The 16,578-nt window shown below is 40.6% G+C and overlaps 1 protein-coding gene across 2 annotated transcripts in view; it reads left to right on the top strand.

Annotated features, from left to right (window-relative positions):
• Trim24 (tripartite motif containing 24) overlaps nucleotides 1–16,578 on the top strand; it is a 100,440-nt gene that overhangs the window by 45,025 nt on the left and 38,837 nt on the right. For both annotated transcript variants that reach the window (XM_021234294.2, XM_021234293.2), the window contains exons 3-5: nucleotides 4,080–4,227; nucleotides 8,935–9,067; nucleotides 12,226–12,342. In XM_021234294.2, coding sequence (XP_021089953.1) covers nucleotides 4,080–4,227; nucleotides 8,935–9,067; nucleotides 12,226–12,342 — 398 coding nt within the window. The remainder of the gene's footprint in view (nucleotides 1–4,079; nucleotides 4,228–8,934; nucleotides 9,068–12,225; nucleotides 12,343–16,578) is intronic.

The raw sequence follows: 16,578 nt of genomic DNA, 5'->3' as shown, positions 1-16,578 counted from the left end.
CCAAGACCTTTATCATGAAGGGGTGTTGAGTTTTGTTGTAGGGCTTTTCAGCATTTAATGAGATGATGATGTGTTTTTCTTCCTTCAGTTTGTTTATATGGTGAATTACAGTGATGGATTTTCATATGTTGAACTATTGCTGCAGCTCTAGGATGAAGCGTACTTGGCTATTGTTAGTATTCAGGCATCTGTACTGGCCTGTCCTTGGGGTTCTGACAGGATACACCCTCAGCTGCAGCCACTAAGAACACCACCTGTGCATATTTAATATGCTCCCTTTTAAAAGGGCCCTGCTCACCTCCCATCCTTCTCTCCCACTTTTTCTTTCTCTCCCTCTGTTGCCCCCTCCCCCCTTTCTTTCTCCCCCATCTTTCCTTTCTCCTCTCTCTTACTGCTCATGTCTCTAGAAACCAGTCTCCCCCCCATCCCTTTCCCCTTTTCATGATTCCTTTCCCTATTTAAAAAAAAACCCTCTGCTTGAACCTTGTCACATGATGTCTTTCTCTCATGTACCACTTTCTTAAATTACAACAGCCATGGTAGATAATTTTTCTGATGTGTTTTTGAATCGATTCGCCAGTATTTTATTGAGTTGTCCAATTTTGTGGAGTACATGTTTTTGAAGTATGGCCTGAGGATTCTCTGGATTTCCTCAGTGTCTGTTGTTATGTCCCCCTTTTCATTTCTGATTTTGTTAATTTGGATATGCTCTCTCTGTCTTCTGGTTAGTTTGGATAAAGGTTCGCCTATTTTGTTGAATTTCTTAAGAAACCAACTCTTTTCATTGATTTTTTTTTTGTATTGATTTTTGTTGTTGTTGTTGATTCTCTTTTATTGATTTCAGCCCTCCATTTGCCATCTTCTCCTTCTGGGTGAGTTTGCTCCTTGTTGTGTTAATTCACTAGTGTGGGATTTTTCCAGCTTCTTTATGCAGGCACTTAGTGCTGTGAACTTTCCTCTTATCCCTGCTTTCCTAGTGTCCCATAAGTTTGGGAATGTTGTGCAGTCATTTTCATTAAATTTTAGGAAGTCTTTAATTTCTTTATTTCCTTCTTGACCCAGAGGTGATTCAGCTGATCATTGTTCAATTTCCATATGTTTGTGGGCTTTCTGAAATTAATGCTACTTCTGAATTCTACCTTTAAGCTGTGTTGATCCGATAGGATAACAGGGGGTTATTCCAATTTTTTTTTGTATCAGTTGAGGTTTGCTTTGTTATCAAGTATGTGGTCTATTTTTGAGAAGGTTCCATGAGATACTTAGAAGAAAGTATATTCTTTTATGTTTGGGTGGAATGTTCTATAGATGTCTATTAAGTCCATTTGAGTTATAACACCTGTTAGTTCCCTTATTTCTCTGTTATGCTTCTGCCTGGCAGACCTGTCCAGTGGTGAGGGTAGGGTGTTGAGGTCTCCCACATGGGGCTTGATTTGTGATTTAGGCTTTAGTAATGTTTCTTTTACAAATGCAGGAGCCCTTGTGTTTGGAGCATAGATGTTCATAAATGAGATTTCCTCTTGATGGATTTTTCCTGTGATGAATATGAATGCCCTTCTTTATCTGTTTACTGATTTTTAGATTGAAGTCTATTTTTCTAGATATTGGGATAGATAACGCCAGCTTGTTTCTTAGGTCCATTTGTTTGGAAAATTTTTCTCCAACCCTTTACTCTGAGGTAATGTCTGTCTTTGAGGCTGAGATGTGTTTCCTTTATGCAACAGAAGGATGGATTCTGTTTTCATATCCAGAAAACAATCTATTAGCCTGTGTCTTTTTGTAGGTGTTTTGAGACTATTTATATTAGTGGATATTAATGACCAGTGATTGCTAGTTCCTGTCAGTTTTGTTTTTGTTGTTGGTGATGACATTGTGTGTCCAGTTCTCTTTGGGATTTGCTGCTATAATAAACTCATCTATTGCCTGTGTTCTTCTGGATGTAGCTGACTTCCTTGGGTTGGGATTTTCCTTCCAGCACTTTCTGAAGGGCTGGATTTGTGGGTAGGTATCATTTAAATCTTGTTTTATCATGGAATATCTGTTTTCTCCATCTATGGTTATTGAAAGTTTTGCTGGGTATAGTAGTCTGGGTTGACATCCCTGGTCTTTTAGTGTTTGCCTAACATCTGTCTAGGACCTTCTGGCTTTCATTGTTTCCATTGAGAAGTCAGGTGTAATTCTGATAGGTCTGCCTTTATGTGTTACTTGGCCTTTCTCCTTTGCAGCCCTTAATATTCGTTCGTTATTCTTTATGTTTAGTGTTTTGATTTTTATGTGGCAGGAGGGGACTTTTTTTTCTTTTTGTCCAGTCTATTTGATGTTCTGTAAGCTTCCGGTACTTTCATAGGCATGTTCTTCTTTAGGTTGGGAAAGTTTTCTTCTATGATTTTGTTGAATATATTTTCTGTGCCTTTGATTTGGACTTCTTCTTAGGTTCAGTCTTATTATGGCATGCCAGATTTCCTGCATGTTTTGTGCTAAGTATTTGTTGGATTTAAAATTTTTGACCAATGAATCTGTTTCCTCTATCCTATCTTCAACACCTGAAGTTCTCTCTTCCTTCTCTTGTATTCTGTTGTTTATGCTTGTATTTGTGATTCCTGTTCATTTACCCAGATTTTTCATTTCTAGAATTCCCTCCATTTGTATTTATTGCCTCTATTTCAGATTTTAAGTTTTGAATTGTTTCCTTAATTTATTTGATTGTTTTTTCTTGGTTTTCTTTAAGAGATTTGTCAATTTCTTCCAATTTTTTTGTTAGTCTTTTCCTCCATTTTTTTAAGGGAATTTTTCATTTCCTCGTTAAGGACCTCAATCATCCTCAAAGTTGTTTTAGGGTCATTTTCTTCTGCTTCATATGCATTGGGATGATCAGGTCTTGCTGTTGTCTGTAGCACCACTACTTTCTAGTGATGCTGTGTTGCTCTTTATAATGTTGAGTGTGCTCTTACCTTGTTGTCTACGCATCTCTTCCTTTAATCAGCATAGGTGGAGCTTGTGCTTGAGGGGGTCTCTTTCTCCAGTCGGTGTAATGGGGACCTGTGGCTCCGTTGATTGCTCCTCCAGGTGCAAACAGAGCAGGGCCTCTGGTGATGTCCTGGTGGAAGTGGCCCACTTCCTCTGGTGGTCACTCCTTGAGGTGCAGGTGGGGCTACATTTCCAGTGTAGCTCCTCCCATTGGAGGCGGGGCCTTGTCTCTGGTGATTGCTCCTCTAGGTGTAGGTGGGTCTGAGGGTCCATTGGTGGCTGTAGCAGCAGTTTATCTCCAAGAGAGAAATGGCAGTGGGTGCTGGCTAAGACACAGGCGCTCTTTACAAGATGAGCTTGCCATAGCTTCTGGAAGCCGCTGCTGGAATCTGTTGCTGTCATCACCCTGTGGTCGCTCTCTGCTCCCAGGCCTGAGGGTTGGGCCTCTCTCTGACATGTGCTCCTGGGCCCGAGGCTCAGGCTTCCCTCTGACACTGTTCCTCCTGAGTTTCTTGAACTGTTTTGATGAAATTCCCCAACAGAAGCAATTTAAGGAGAAAAGGATTTATTTTGGATCATAGTCCAAGGATACAGTCTGTTGTAGTATGCTCTCTGTTACTGTGATAAAACATGACCTGAATCCAGGGCTGGAGAGATGGCTTGGTGATTAAGAGCACTAGCTGCTCTTCCAGAGGTCCTGAGTTCAGTTTCCCTTGAGATGATTCCTACATGTATCATTGCCTAGCGCCTGGACTGTCTAGTATATCAATCTAAAACCTAAGGAGAAATGTTTTTAAGTAATCTTTGTCTAGTCTGGTGTTGCACACCTTTAATCCTAGATCTCAGGAGGCCGAGACAGTTGGTGTCATGTTATGAATGGAAGGCCAGTGTGGTCTAAATAGTGAGTTCCAGGTTAGCCAGGAATACATAGTGTGTGAGACCTTATCTAAAAAGACAATTCTTCTGCACAATATCTTCATTTTATAGTCATATAGTTTAATACATGGTATTAATTTAATCATAGAATAACATAAGAAAACTAATAGTCTATTTGGCTGGTATTTTATTTTTAATATTTTTCAACAATTTATGTGACCAGATTCTTTTATTATAAGGTATGTACAAGCTGTGAAGACAACGCAGAAGCTAATGGGTTTTGTGTAGAGTGTGTCGAATGGCTCTGCAAAACATGTATTAGAGCTCACCAGAGGGTGAAGTTCACAAAAGACCACACAGTCAGGCAGAAAGAAGAAGTATCTCCAGGTAATGAATCAGCTTTTTGCCCTTCTCTTTTTCTCTCTCTGAAACTGTGTTTTTACACATCCTACCCTGAGTTAGTTTAGTACAGCTATAAACATTGCATTACTTTAAAATAATGTTTTTGATACATAGAAGTCAGTATGCTAATTGTACTATGAGGTGCTGATAAGTATGAATTGTATGTTGAATCTTGCCTTAATTCATATTCCCAGCTGTCCTGCTTCTGTAAATTCAATTTGGTATGGTCAAAAGAAAAAAACAAAACAAAACAAAACCCTTTGCTAATCACTGAATGAGAGTGAAAACCATTATCCAAATTCTTTGGTCAAATTATGCAAGCTTTATTTTCTGACAGACAGGGCTATCTTTCCTTCTTCCTTCCTTCCTTCCTTCCTTCCTTCCTTCCTTCCTTCCTTCCTTCCTTCCTTCCTTCCTTATTTGGTTTTTCAAGACATGGTTTCTCTGTATTGTTTTGGAGGCTGTCCTGGTACTCACTGTAGACCAGGCTGGCCTCGAACTCACAGAGATCGCCTGCCTCTGCCTCCCTAGTGCTGGGATTAAAGGTGTGTACCACCACCGCCTGGCCGCAGGGCTATCTTTCTAAAGTAGAGTTTGAGAAAGTAGCCCTGAACACAGGAGAAGGTAGGGTTATATAGCCTAAGAAACTGCAAGACTGGGGGTTCTCAAGTGTCGAGGATTTTCCGAGGAAAAATGGTTATATAGGAACTTGGCTGAACATTTCAAAATTATTAGACAGAACATCTGGTCAGAGAATGTTTAAGGTGAGAGTCAAACTCGAGTGGGGAGTGTGTCATATTACAGAAACAGGGTTAAAGCATGGTCCACTTGAATTTTGCAGCAAACAAAAATGAACTTGTGTGACCTTATAACAAAATGGCTTCCATCCTTAAAATGGAATCAGGCTGTTGTATCACAACCGATGAACCAGCTCTCCAGCCCCAAGTCGCATCATGCTTTAAGAGCTCATACATATTATTGTTCTTTTTGTTTTCCTACTTTTTGTTTTTGAGCCGACCAGTGTGTGTGCATGCACACCTACCTCCTTTATATTCTAAATTTTACTATTTACTAGAAATGAAAATGGCACATGCCTCCTGTACTATAGGAGTATATAATAAAGAATTTAAGTAAATAAATAACCATAGTTCGGCCTACTAAATTCTGTTAGAATATTTACCAAGAGTCTCAACCTCAGATTCTAGGATTTAGGTTGGAGGCCAAATAGCTCCAGCTGAAAGAGCTCTAGCTATAGAAACTGAAGAGTTGCATGATGTAGAAACCATAAATCTTTCTCTATCGGGGCTTGGCAGTCTAGATGTTGGTATAGAAATTTGTAACATGTATAGGGTTGAGTTGACTAGACAGACCTTAGAGAAATGAGATTCATATAGTGCATGTTGAAGTGGTCAGGATTTTCACAGGATAAAAGAGGAACAAAGTCTTGATTAATAGGATGACTATTGGCTATAACTGATAAGGGATTAGTGATATAGTCAGGATATCAAAGAAGGTTAGAAAGGAAGAGTGATTAGAGTGAGATTGTTGAATTGATAATTAAAGAATTATTTTGAGCAACAAAATTTGTACAGTGTGGTTAGTGATGAGTACTTAAAATGAAGCATAGGTCTCTGGCTTGTCTTACAAAGTAATCTGAACTTCTTTGGCATGAGGAAGGTTTGGGAGCGAGTGCTGTTATCCCAGCACTTGGGAGGAAGGGGTAGAGTGGATCAGTCCTGGTGTCTAGGCTACAGCCTTTCATAATCTGGTCCTTTAGTGACTGGCTCAACAACTGAGGACCAGACCTTCAAAACAGGAGCTTTTGGGGACAGAGGGAGCATTTCACATCTGAACCGTAACAACTACCAAATTTTTCTATGGCTATTTTTCTTTTTTCATTGTGAGTTTACTTTTTTTAACTTACATGGTAGATTTGGTTTTATTTTTATTTATAGAAATAGCTCTTTAAGTGTATTTACCCAGTTATTTAAGCCCTTTAGCTCACCAGCCTTGCGTTTCTTTTCAATTCCCTGTATCTTAAATTTCTATTACTAGAAGTGGGTGTGGTGATGCACACCTCCAATCCCAACACTCGGGAGGAGGCAGCTTAATCTACATAGCAAGTTCCAGGACAGCCAAAGCTACATAATAGATAGAAACCTGTGTGCCCCCTCCCTCTCAGCCCCTCCCCACTCCTTCCACCCCGTCAAAAAATTATTGCTAGGACAGGTGAGCTATATATGTGTTTTAGGATAAGTGTTTGAATTATAGTTTATCATTGTTTCAGTTCATTTAAAAATATTCTGCACTTACAGAGTTTTGGGCTTTGTTTTTAGTTTTTTACTTTGGTAGTTCTATGAATGACTATGATGTATTATTGTAGTAAGTTGCTGTACAGTGTGATTGTTATGAACCCAAGAACTGATTTTAGCGAGCATCACCTGGAGCTTGTGAGCCTCCTGGCTACAGGCCTGAGCCAGCATGCCCTGCTTCTGGGGTGACGGGGATTGAACAGGGGCTCATCGGTGCCGGTCAGACACTGCCAGTAGGGCCATATCCCCAGCCCCTGTAAGAATTCTTTAAAAGAAGGGAAATTTCCCAGTTCCTAGGGTTTATTTCTTTTTATTATCAGCTTTTCATTAACTCATGGTGAGATAATATAAGTCTATTACTCAGTTTCCTTTCTGGCTACTTCTAAGGTTTTTCAAAGAATTTAAAATCATACAAATATTTTAGATGTCTCTAGTATATAAATTCAATAAAGTTTGCCTATGAGTGTGGGAAGACGTTTTTTTAATAGAAGCCATAAAAACTATGTCCCGATCTGAGAGGTTTATGCATGTACTTTTTGAGAAAGGACTCTGTTTAAATAAAGATTTGTTGATAGAGCTGGGAATACAGCTCAGTGGTAGAATGCTTGTCTAGCATGCAGAAGACCTTGAGTTCAAGTCCCAGGCTCACGAATAATAAACCTCATCCTAATTAAATAAAAAAAGGAAGATTTGCTTGTTGTGAATGCGTGCGTGGGTCTGTGCCACACTCACACAGTACCTGTAGAGGTCAGAAGATACTATCTGAACTGGAACTAAAGTCAGCAGGCAGTTCTGAGCCAGCGGATGTGGGTACTGGGTCCTCTGGAAGAGCAGCCAGTGCTCTTGACTGCTGAGTCATCTTTCCAGAGACCAAATAGGCTAAGAAATAATAACAAGACTTGACAAATGGGATTTTATGAAACTAAAAGGTTTCTGTGCAGCAAAGTAAACACAACAGTAAAAAGGCCATAGCTCTTACTCTGACAGAGGATTAAGGCTTAGACTATACACAGGAGCTGAGCAGTTGCCTCAGTTAGTAAAGCACTTGCTGGACAAGGACGAGGACTTGAGTTCAGTCACTGATAGCCGCATTTAAAGAGCCTAGCATGATGACTCACTTTTGGAATCTGAGTGGTGAAGCATCTGGGAATGGAGGACACAGACACACGCTAGTGAGAAGCTAATGAGGATCAAAAATAGGTGGCTCCGGAGGAATGACACCTGAGGGTTATCTCTTATCTATATAAACATGTTCACATGTGTGCACGTGCACTACACATATGTGCACCCAAACATACGTGAGCATACACAGAAGTTTAAAATATATGAAGTAAAAAAATTAGACATCAAAATACACCCCTGAAGCAGTCCAGTCAGTAAAAGAAATGTGGGTAACTATATAAGGAAATGTTCAGTTGCCTAAGCCATCAGGACTATGCAAATGCAACTACATTTATATTTTACCTTATGGAAGTCAGAGTGAGTGTAATAATAATAAAAATCTAATAAGGATGCAGGAAGAGCCTTATGGTGTTGATGGAAATATAAATTCGTGCAGTCTCCTCACAAAACTAAAAGTAGTTGTGGTAAAATATTTGCTTAGCTTATATAAAGCTCTAGGTTCAATTCCCAGTAGAGGGGGCGGGGGCAGTCCACAAACTAAAATACAGCTATCTTATGAAGAAAAAATATGCCATTGTACAACAGAGATGCGTACTCAACTGTTAGGAAAGTTATGTGTATGGGTCTGGGTATTTTGCCTGCATGTGTGTCTGTGCATCAGCACTTTCGTGCCTGGTACATGTGGAGCTGTAGTTACAGAGGGTTGTGAACTGCTGGTAGTTGCTGTGATGGAACCCAGGTCCTGGAAGAGCAGAAGTCTTCTTAACTGCTGAGCCACCCTTCCAGCTTAAGTCGACACATTCTGACCCTCCTGCCTCATAGTTAGGATAGAAACATTTGGTTAGTTTACACTCAGAGGGACTATCTTAAGACTTTGTAATTCTATAAACCAGTTTTTAATTATGTATCTAATCATTTACATTACTCCTTAAAGTGTTTTCCTTGAGAGTCTTGAAAAGTGTCTGTGAAGTTTTTTTATTTTTATTTTTTACAATTTATTCTATGTGAGTATGTGTGTAGGCCCTTTGTGGGAGTTGGTTCTCTCCTTCCACCACGTGGGTCCTGGGGATTAAATTTAGTTCATCAGGCTTGGATACCTTTAGTCACCAGCCTTGAGAATATTTATTTCAAAATCTGTAATGCAGTGTTGGCTAACTACATACGATGAAAGAAATGTAGGTCTTTTATGTCTGTGGAATTGAGTAGAAATGGACCATCTAATGATTTCCTATTCAATTGCTATCTGTTGTTTTTGCAGAGGCAGTTGGTGTGACCAGTCAGCGACCAGTGTTCTGTCCATTCCATAAAAAGGAACAGTTGAAACTTTACTGTGAAACATGTGACAAGCTGACGTGTCGGGACTGCCAGCTGCTGGAACACAAGGAGCATAGGTACCAGCACCTTCTGTTGTGTTCAGATCAGCAGCACACCTTTTATGATGCCTGTACTCTACTGCTGCTCTGGCTGAATGGCAATTTGTATGTGCTTTGTTTGGCCAGTGGCAAGCTGGCTTACACACGGGTTTCTCAATTTCAGTTTCCCTTATGTTTCGGTCCAGACAGTACATTGAATGCTATGCATTATATGGTGGGTAGCAACATCCTCTCTTACCTCTTAGGTGCTGGTGTTAATAATCCCACCAATCAAGAATAAGACCACTACTACAGTTCAAAGCCAAATTTGAATTGAGCTTTAAGTAAATACTGGCCAGATGGATGGGCTCTGGCCAGGTCCATATCCAGATTCCTAGGAAACAGCCCCAATCACAGTGCCCAGTCAGGGGTCACAGTGCCCAATCACAGTGCCCAGTCAGGGATCACAGTGCCCAATCACAGTGCCCAGTCAGGGATCACAGTGCCCAATCACAGTGCCCAGTCACAGTGCCCAATCACAGTGCCCAGTCACAGTGCCCAGTCAGGGATCACAGTGCCCAGTCAGGGGCCAGCATACATCCTGACATATTTCCAGCCTATGAACATCCTGCCCACGTGTGATTAAGCACATCCGGTGCAGATGAGTCAAAGTTGTTTAGGGGAGTGAAAAATAGGTAGCTTGTTATTTCCCAAAAACAATAGCGTCCAACATTTCAGGAATTATCTGTCCTTAGGTAAGGGGCTTACAGATCAAGAGACATCTTTGTTTCATGGATCTCTTAGGTATAGTAATTAAAACTTAAAATGTAACTTTGGCTCTCATGTTAGTTGTACCCCTGTATGCCTCTGCCTCCATAAATGAAAGCTCAAAAATAATTTTAAAATACCCGTAAGACATTGTCCTATAGTCAGTATACATTGAGAGTCATTGGCTCACCGTGCTAGTGCCACAAACTGAGAAGACTTTGCTTTGGTGGGGCTTTTGTTTTGTGTGTTTGATGGTTTCATTGTTGTTATTTATGTGGACTCTTACTGCATAGCCCTGTCTGATCTAGACCTATGTAACCAGGCTTGTCTCAAACTCAACAGAGATCGTCCTTCGTAGTGTGCCACCGTGTGTGTGTGTGTGTGTGTGTGTGTGTGTGTGTGTGTGTGCGCGTGTGCGTGTGCGTGCGTGCATGCGTGTGAGTGCAGGCTCACCTGTGCCACAGTGTTTGAGTATCAGTTCCCCCCTTTCCCCTGGGTTCTGTGGCTCCAGCTCTGGTTGTGAGGTTGGCACAGCAAGTGCATTTACCTGCTGAACCGTCTCACTGGCCCTGACTACTCTTGGAGTTACAATCTTATCTGGTGTTAATTTGTATTTCTTCTGGGACTGGACATGAACCTTATTAGGATACAACCTGTCTCCTAGTATGTCCCTTACTTTGTCATATGTGGTATATATGCATATATTATACACAGGCCATTACTTTTATTGCCTAAGTCAATCAGTACTTACTTAACTTTGCTCCTACCATTTCTCTTTATTCCTTCATGGTTCTCCGTCAGTATTTTATTTACTCAAGGGTACTTTACTGAGGCTGTCCCAGAGATAGAGCCCCCAGATTGTCTGAAATATTTTTTACCTGTTTTGAGACAGGGTCTTTATTATATAGCTCTGGCTATCCTAGAACTCACAGAGATTCTCCTGCCTGCCTCCCTCCCTAGTGTACACTACTACAATCAGTTTTTCACCTTCATTTACATATGTTCCTTGGGCAGAATTCTTGGTTTGCAGTTATTCTTTTTATACTTTAAAAATACCAGCTTTCTCTACTTGGGAAAGGTCTTGCTGTGTAGCAGTGACTGTAGATCAGGATTACTTGAGCATCCCGAGTACCCAGCACTTGGAATGTTTCATTTTTCATGTTTGGGGCATGCCTGTGAAGGTCAGAGGACAGCTTACAGGAGTCTGCTCTTTCCTCTCCTTCTTGTGGGACTCAGTATGGGACCTGGGTTTTCTGGCTTGGGGATAATGATAAGCTTCCTCCTACTGTGTAAAACTTGCTAAAGTTCTTTCTGTAATGTACACTCAGTCTGCCTGTTTTCTGTAATTTACCAGTCAGACATCGTGACTTCCAGGTTAATAGCAACTGCTAAATGCTGTGTCTTGTTATAGGTCACTCTAGACTTTATCAAAAGGTACAATATCAAATACCTCCCCCATTTATCCCAAAAGGATAATTTTGTACCTTGTACAACACAGCTGTTTACTATTTAGAAATGATCTTGAAAGTGGTTTGTTTTGTTGTTGTGTTTTGTTTTGTTTTTATGGTTGGTTGGTTTCTTGAGACAGGGTTTCTCTGTGTAAACAATCCTGGCTGCCCTTGGAACTCACTCTGTAGATCAGGCTGTCCTTGAACTCACAGAGATCGTCCTGCCTCTCTGCCTCCCAAATGCTGGGATTAATTGCACTACCCCACTGGGTGAAAGTGCTTATTCTCGGCAACTTTTAGAATAGTTAACAAATCTTTGACTGCTTTTCACTACATCTATCAGATGTGATGTATAAGCCTCTAAAACTATGAATGTTGGGTGTTCACTACATCTATCAGATATGGTGTGTATAAGCCTCTAAAACTATGAATGTTGGGTGTTCACTACTATATCTTGAAGAGTATCTAAAGACTTCCTTTCTTGAATAATAATTTGAGCAGATGGGAAAGCCTACCTTTTTTAGACTTTGTATGTGTGCATGTGCTTGCATACATGCGTACCACATTATGTGTGCAGAGGTCAGGGGACAGCTGTGGGAACTCTCCTCCTGCCATAGGGGTCCTAGGAATCAAAAGAAAACTTGGCAGTAAGCATCTTTACCTACTGGGGCCATCTTGCCAGCCCATATTCACTATTTTCAAAGGTTTTTTTTTAAATACCCTTTATATTATCTTTCTTCCTTTAGACTCATTATTCATGTGTGTGTCTTTGTATGTGTGTGCATGTGGATTCAGGTACCCACAGAGAGGATGGTCCTCAGGGATTGCAGTTCAGGTGATTGTGAGCTGCCTCTAGAAGTTCTCTTAGCCAGAGTCTTCTCTCTAGCCCCACATTCTCGCCTTAGTTAGATTTTGTTTTTTAAACTTTTGAGCTTTTTATATAGACATTTGTATGAAGTGATTTGCTTATTATTTCTTCAGGTATCAATTTATAGAAGAAGCTTTTCAGAATCAAAAAGTGATCATAGATACACTAATCACCAAGCTGATGGAAAAAACAAAATACATAAAGTATACAGGAAATCAGATCCAAAACAGGTAAGTTTATATTTATGACAATGTAAGTAAATCATTTATGTATAGTAAATGAATGCATTTCTAGGTTTTTTTTTTTTGTTCTTAACTTACTATAAAGTATTGGTAAACTTTTGAATTACAAATAGTTTATGGTTAGTAAGGCTTTTTCAGAAACTTTTGGTTAGATAGCAGTTTCTTCACTTATAAAATGAAGATGTATAATAAATAATACCTTATTTATTTCATCTGTACTTAAAATCATCTGATGTTTTCTAATTTTAAAATTTTCAAGATTGAGAAAAAGCTAGCTTTGCCAATAACGTAACTATTTTAGTACTTGATTATGTACTTAACTGCTGTTCTTATGTTTGCTAATATTTAAGTTGCCTCCTGGGCCCTGATGCTTTAGTCACACCGGATGGACGTTTGAGTGCACGTTGAGACTGGGTATTACTAAACTTTGATGTTCCTTTTGTAGTGGCCAAACATTTCCTGGAAGACATAGCACACATGTTTACTCACCCCAGATAGGGAACCGGTACACATATACACAGTGTGTATACATTTATATACATATGTAGTATATATATCATATGTATTTATCTGTCTATATATTGTTGGGGTACCCCGAATTGAGGAGGGGTCCCCAAGCTGGATTCGTCACCCCAAGAATCAAGAGTCCACGCGCCAATTGATGCAACACGCAAGAGGCTTTAATTAGGCATCTGCAGATGGGCCTCTCGGTCAGCTTTTAGACCGATTGGCCCCGAGGTTCAGTTACAATCAGCTTTTAAAGACAAAAACCACAAGCTTTTGGGGGGGGTCCCTATCTTGTGACGGGGGGAAGGGGGTACGTGACTACTGACCAGGGGAAGTAGATGTCTTCCTGACCTACACGTTGTAAATTCCTCAAACCTTGATATGAGTTAATCATCTCTCCTTAAGTAAATGGTGGTTATCGTCTCCTTGTTTCCCACAAATCTTGTTTGCCCATCTCTGACGCCCTGGTCAGTTCTTCACAGGTGGTCAGCAGCCCGGAATTGGCCTTTTGTGGGTTTACAGCCCTTCTGCAATTAAGGTTGCTAAACCATACATTCCATTCTGTGGTTTGGCCAGTTCCTGGGGCGGGGTCCTTTGTTCAATTCCCAAGTTCTCTAGTGGGGTGCCCTCCCTGTTTAAGCTTGTATTTTATTTCTATAAATTCGGGGTCTTTCAATATCAGTAATAAAATGTCATGAATTTGGAGGGCAGAAGTCGGAGGAACAAGAACCATGAAAGTCCACTTTGGTAAACCAGTGAGATTTATTGGGGTTACTTACAGGTTTATGGAGAGCAAAAATGAATCAAAGGCAGCTGCATCACCAAAGCACACACAGGAGTGGCAGTTCACAAAGCTGAGAACCTGCAGCACACTGGGCACTGTACAGCCCACAGGCATCTCGACAAGCTGTAGAGTGTCCTTGCCAGGTGCCCGAGTTGGTCCAAACCTCTTAGAGGCAGCTGGGCATGTTTTTGCAACTTCCAATCAGCGGCTCTGGTCATCTTCACAATTCAGCTTTTATTAGTTACTCTGGCAGGGAGATACTTAGTGAACTTGGTATGTTTCAGGGACTTCCTGAAGCTATTTTGAATTGTTTACCTTCCTGCTTAATAAGCATCCCTATAGGATGGAATGTTTCAATCTCCAGAAAACTGTAACATAACACTGTTCTGTCTGTTTCTAGATACTACTTATTAAGCCCTTTTTGCCCCATGAAGGAAATCAGCTGTCCCCCATGCTCACATCCATTGAGGACACTTGCTGACATTCACATTTCACTTTAGCACACCAAGCAACCTCTTTGTTTTGCTTTATGCACAAAAGCAAGTTGCAGCTGTCTACAGGAGAAGCACTGAGTGGGAAGACCGTGATTAAGAGAGGCTGCTCTGTGCATCTCAATATTGTTCATGAGCAAAATTGTATCAGCCTTTGTGGGTCATTTGCTCAAAACCAGTCATCATAGTCATTCTTACTGTTTTATGAAACAAATTGGGATGAAGTGTTTGGGATTTTGTTTAGTTTTGTTTTTGAAACAAAGTTTTGTATGATTTTGTTTGTTTGTTTGCTTGCTTGTTTTGTTTGAAGACAGGAACCTGTATAGTCTGGCTGTCCTGGAACTTACTATGTAGACTAGGCTGGCCTTGAATTCATAGAGATCCACAATGAAAGACATGGAATCGGCACAAGACACCATAAAACCAAGTTCTCCGCACAAGGAGATCTATGTGTTCCAGAAGGATAGAGTGCTGGAAATAGAGACAAAGAGTAGAGGACGAGGGAGAGGGGGAAGGGATATTTGCCATGGAAGCACAAAGGACTGCCTCTGGGTAGATAGGAGATAGATGTAGCAGGTAGACAAATGGCAGTTTATAAAGATAAAAGGGGAACCCTTGTGTTAGACTGAGGTGTTTAATTTTAATTGGGCATGTTAATTAGGTGAGCCTAGGGGGCTTTGATTGCTGGACTTGATACTTTGAAAGCTGGACCTTGGTAGTCAGCCTCAGGGGGAGGAAGTAGTCAAATAAGGGAGTAGACCTCGGTGACTAACTTTAGAGAATCAGAGAGAATGGGAGAAGTGCAAGACCTTGCCATAGCCGTATTTGCCAAGCTCTGACTGGTTAGGATCTCTTTAATATGTGTATTTTCATTTTGGGTGTGTGTTTGCTTTTGAGGCAATATCACATGTAGCTTTGCCTGGCTTTGAACTTGCAGTGTAGCCAACACTTATCTTGAGTTTCATTCTTAACTTCTCAAAAGCTACCCGGCTTACAAATAAGGGTTACTTCCTTAAATAAAATAGTAGCATTGCTGTGTAGGAGGCTTTGGTTTCTGAATTGTGATATTAAAGAATCTTTAGGTTGCCGGGCGTTAGTGGCACACACCTTTAATCCCAGCACTCTGGAGGCAGAGGCAGGTGGATCTCTGTGAGTTAGAGGCTAGCCTGGGCTACAGAGTGAGTGCCAGGACAGCCTCCAACGTCACAGAGAAACCCTGTCTGGAAAAAAAAAAAATCTTTAGGTTGGTGCTAATTGCCCTTTTCTTTCCCTTTGTCCTTGTTTCTTTCCACTGACGTATATCGCTAGCATATAGTAGCCTACCTAATTGCAGAAGGGTGAAAATTATGCCAACTTTGGTATTAATTTGTTTTAAAATATGGCAGTGTTTTCCTTATTTATCCTGTTGAACCACTGAATTTTAGTGAGTTTTGGTGCTTTGTACATCTACCTGATTTCTGAAGCATCTCAAGCAATTATCTTGAAAATTTGCAACAGTACAGTCTCTGCAACTGTGATCTTAAGTTTTAGGGTGTCTGTGGGAGGAGCAGAGCAGGCAGGAAAAGGCAGCTTTGTGTAATTGTGTGGCTCTGGGTGCGTAGACACCAAATGTCTCTTGAAAACTGTTACAGTGTGGTGGTGTGTGGTGCTACTTTTTCTTTCTGTCCATTTCTCCTGCATTTTCTCTAAATAATAATAAAAGTAATTGTCTCATAAAACATAAAGTAGTTCAAGCCAGCAAAGGATTCAACTAGGCACCCAGAAGAAGGGCCCCTAGCTAGTGCAGTTTGAGTGAGTTCATAGAGGCAAAGAAACAGTTCCAGTTTCTTTAACAAGGACATGTCTTCAAGTTTGCCTCTTCTAGGAAGTCGGGACTTTTAAACAGCAAGCAGCTCTAATGAATGATTTTATGAAAGCACAACTTCAGCAGACTTAAGTTCTAGTTAAGTCAGAAGTATAATTGTTTCCTTTCCTTTCCTGTATGTCTAAGAGAAACCAGCTAGTAAGCTATCTGCCATGGGATAACACTAACTCATAGCCTCTCAGCTTAATTGCTTTCTATGTATTTAGTGTTTTCTTAAGGGTTCCCAGCAGGCAAAGAAATAAACTACAAAGGGGTGAGGATGAAAACTCAGTTCAGGTTGACTTTGTCAAAGTGGATCAAACTTCTTAGAGTCAGATGCCAGGCAGTTTATTGTCAGCATATTTAAGCACAGTTGAATTTGGGGAAAAGTTTCCAGGCAACAATCATTTTAGTTCCAGGTACACAGTAAAGCTTAAGGTGTGGCTACATAGGAACTCCTTTACAGAGTACATGTGACCTTGAAGGCGGGTTCTGTAGCTAAAAGGCTAGTGTGGTCTCTTGACTGATAGCTTGAGGTCAGCAGGCTATGAAACACACGTGACATCTCCCCTAAGGATGGGTTCTGTTAACCTAGAGAG

Source organism: Mesocricetus auratus, unplaced genomic scaffold (genome assembly GCF_017639785.1).
Source record: "Mesocricetus auratus isolate SY011 unplaced genomic scaffold, BCM_Maur_2.0 Super-Scaffold_100019, whole genome shotgun sequence".
In the NCBI taxonomy this organism is placed as follows: domain Eukaryota; kingdom Metazoa; phylum Chordata; class Mammalia; order Rodentia; family Cricetidae; genus Mesocricetus; species Mesocricetus auratus.
Note: the sequence above shows the minus strand (reverse complement) of the source record. Positions and strands in the feature narration are given on the sequence as shown.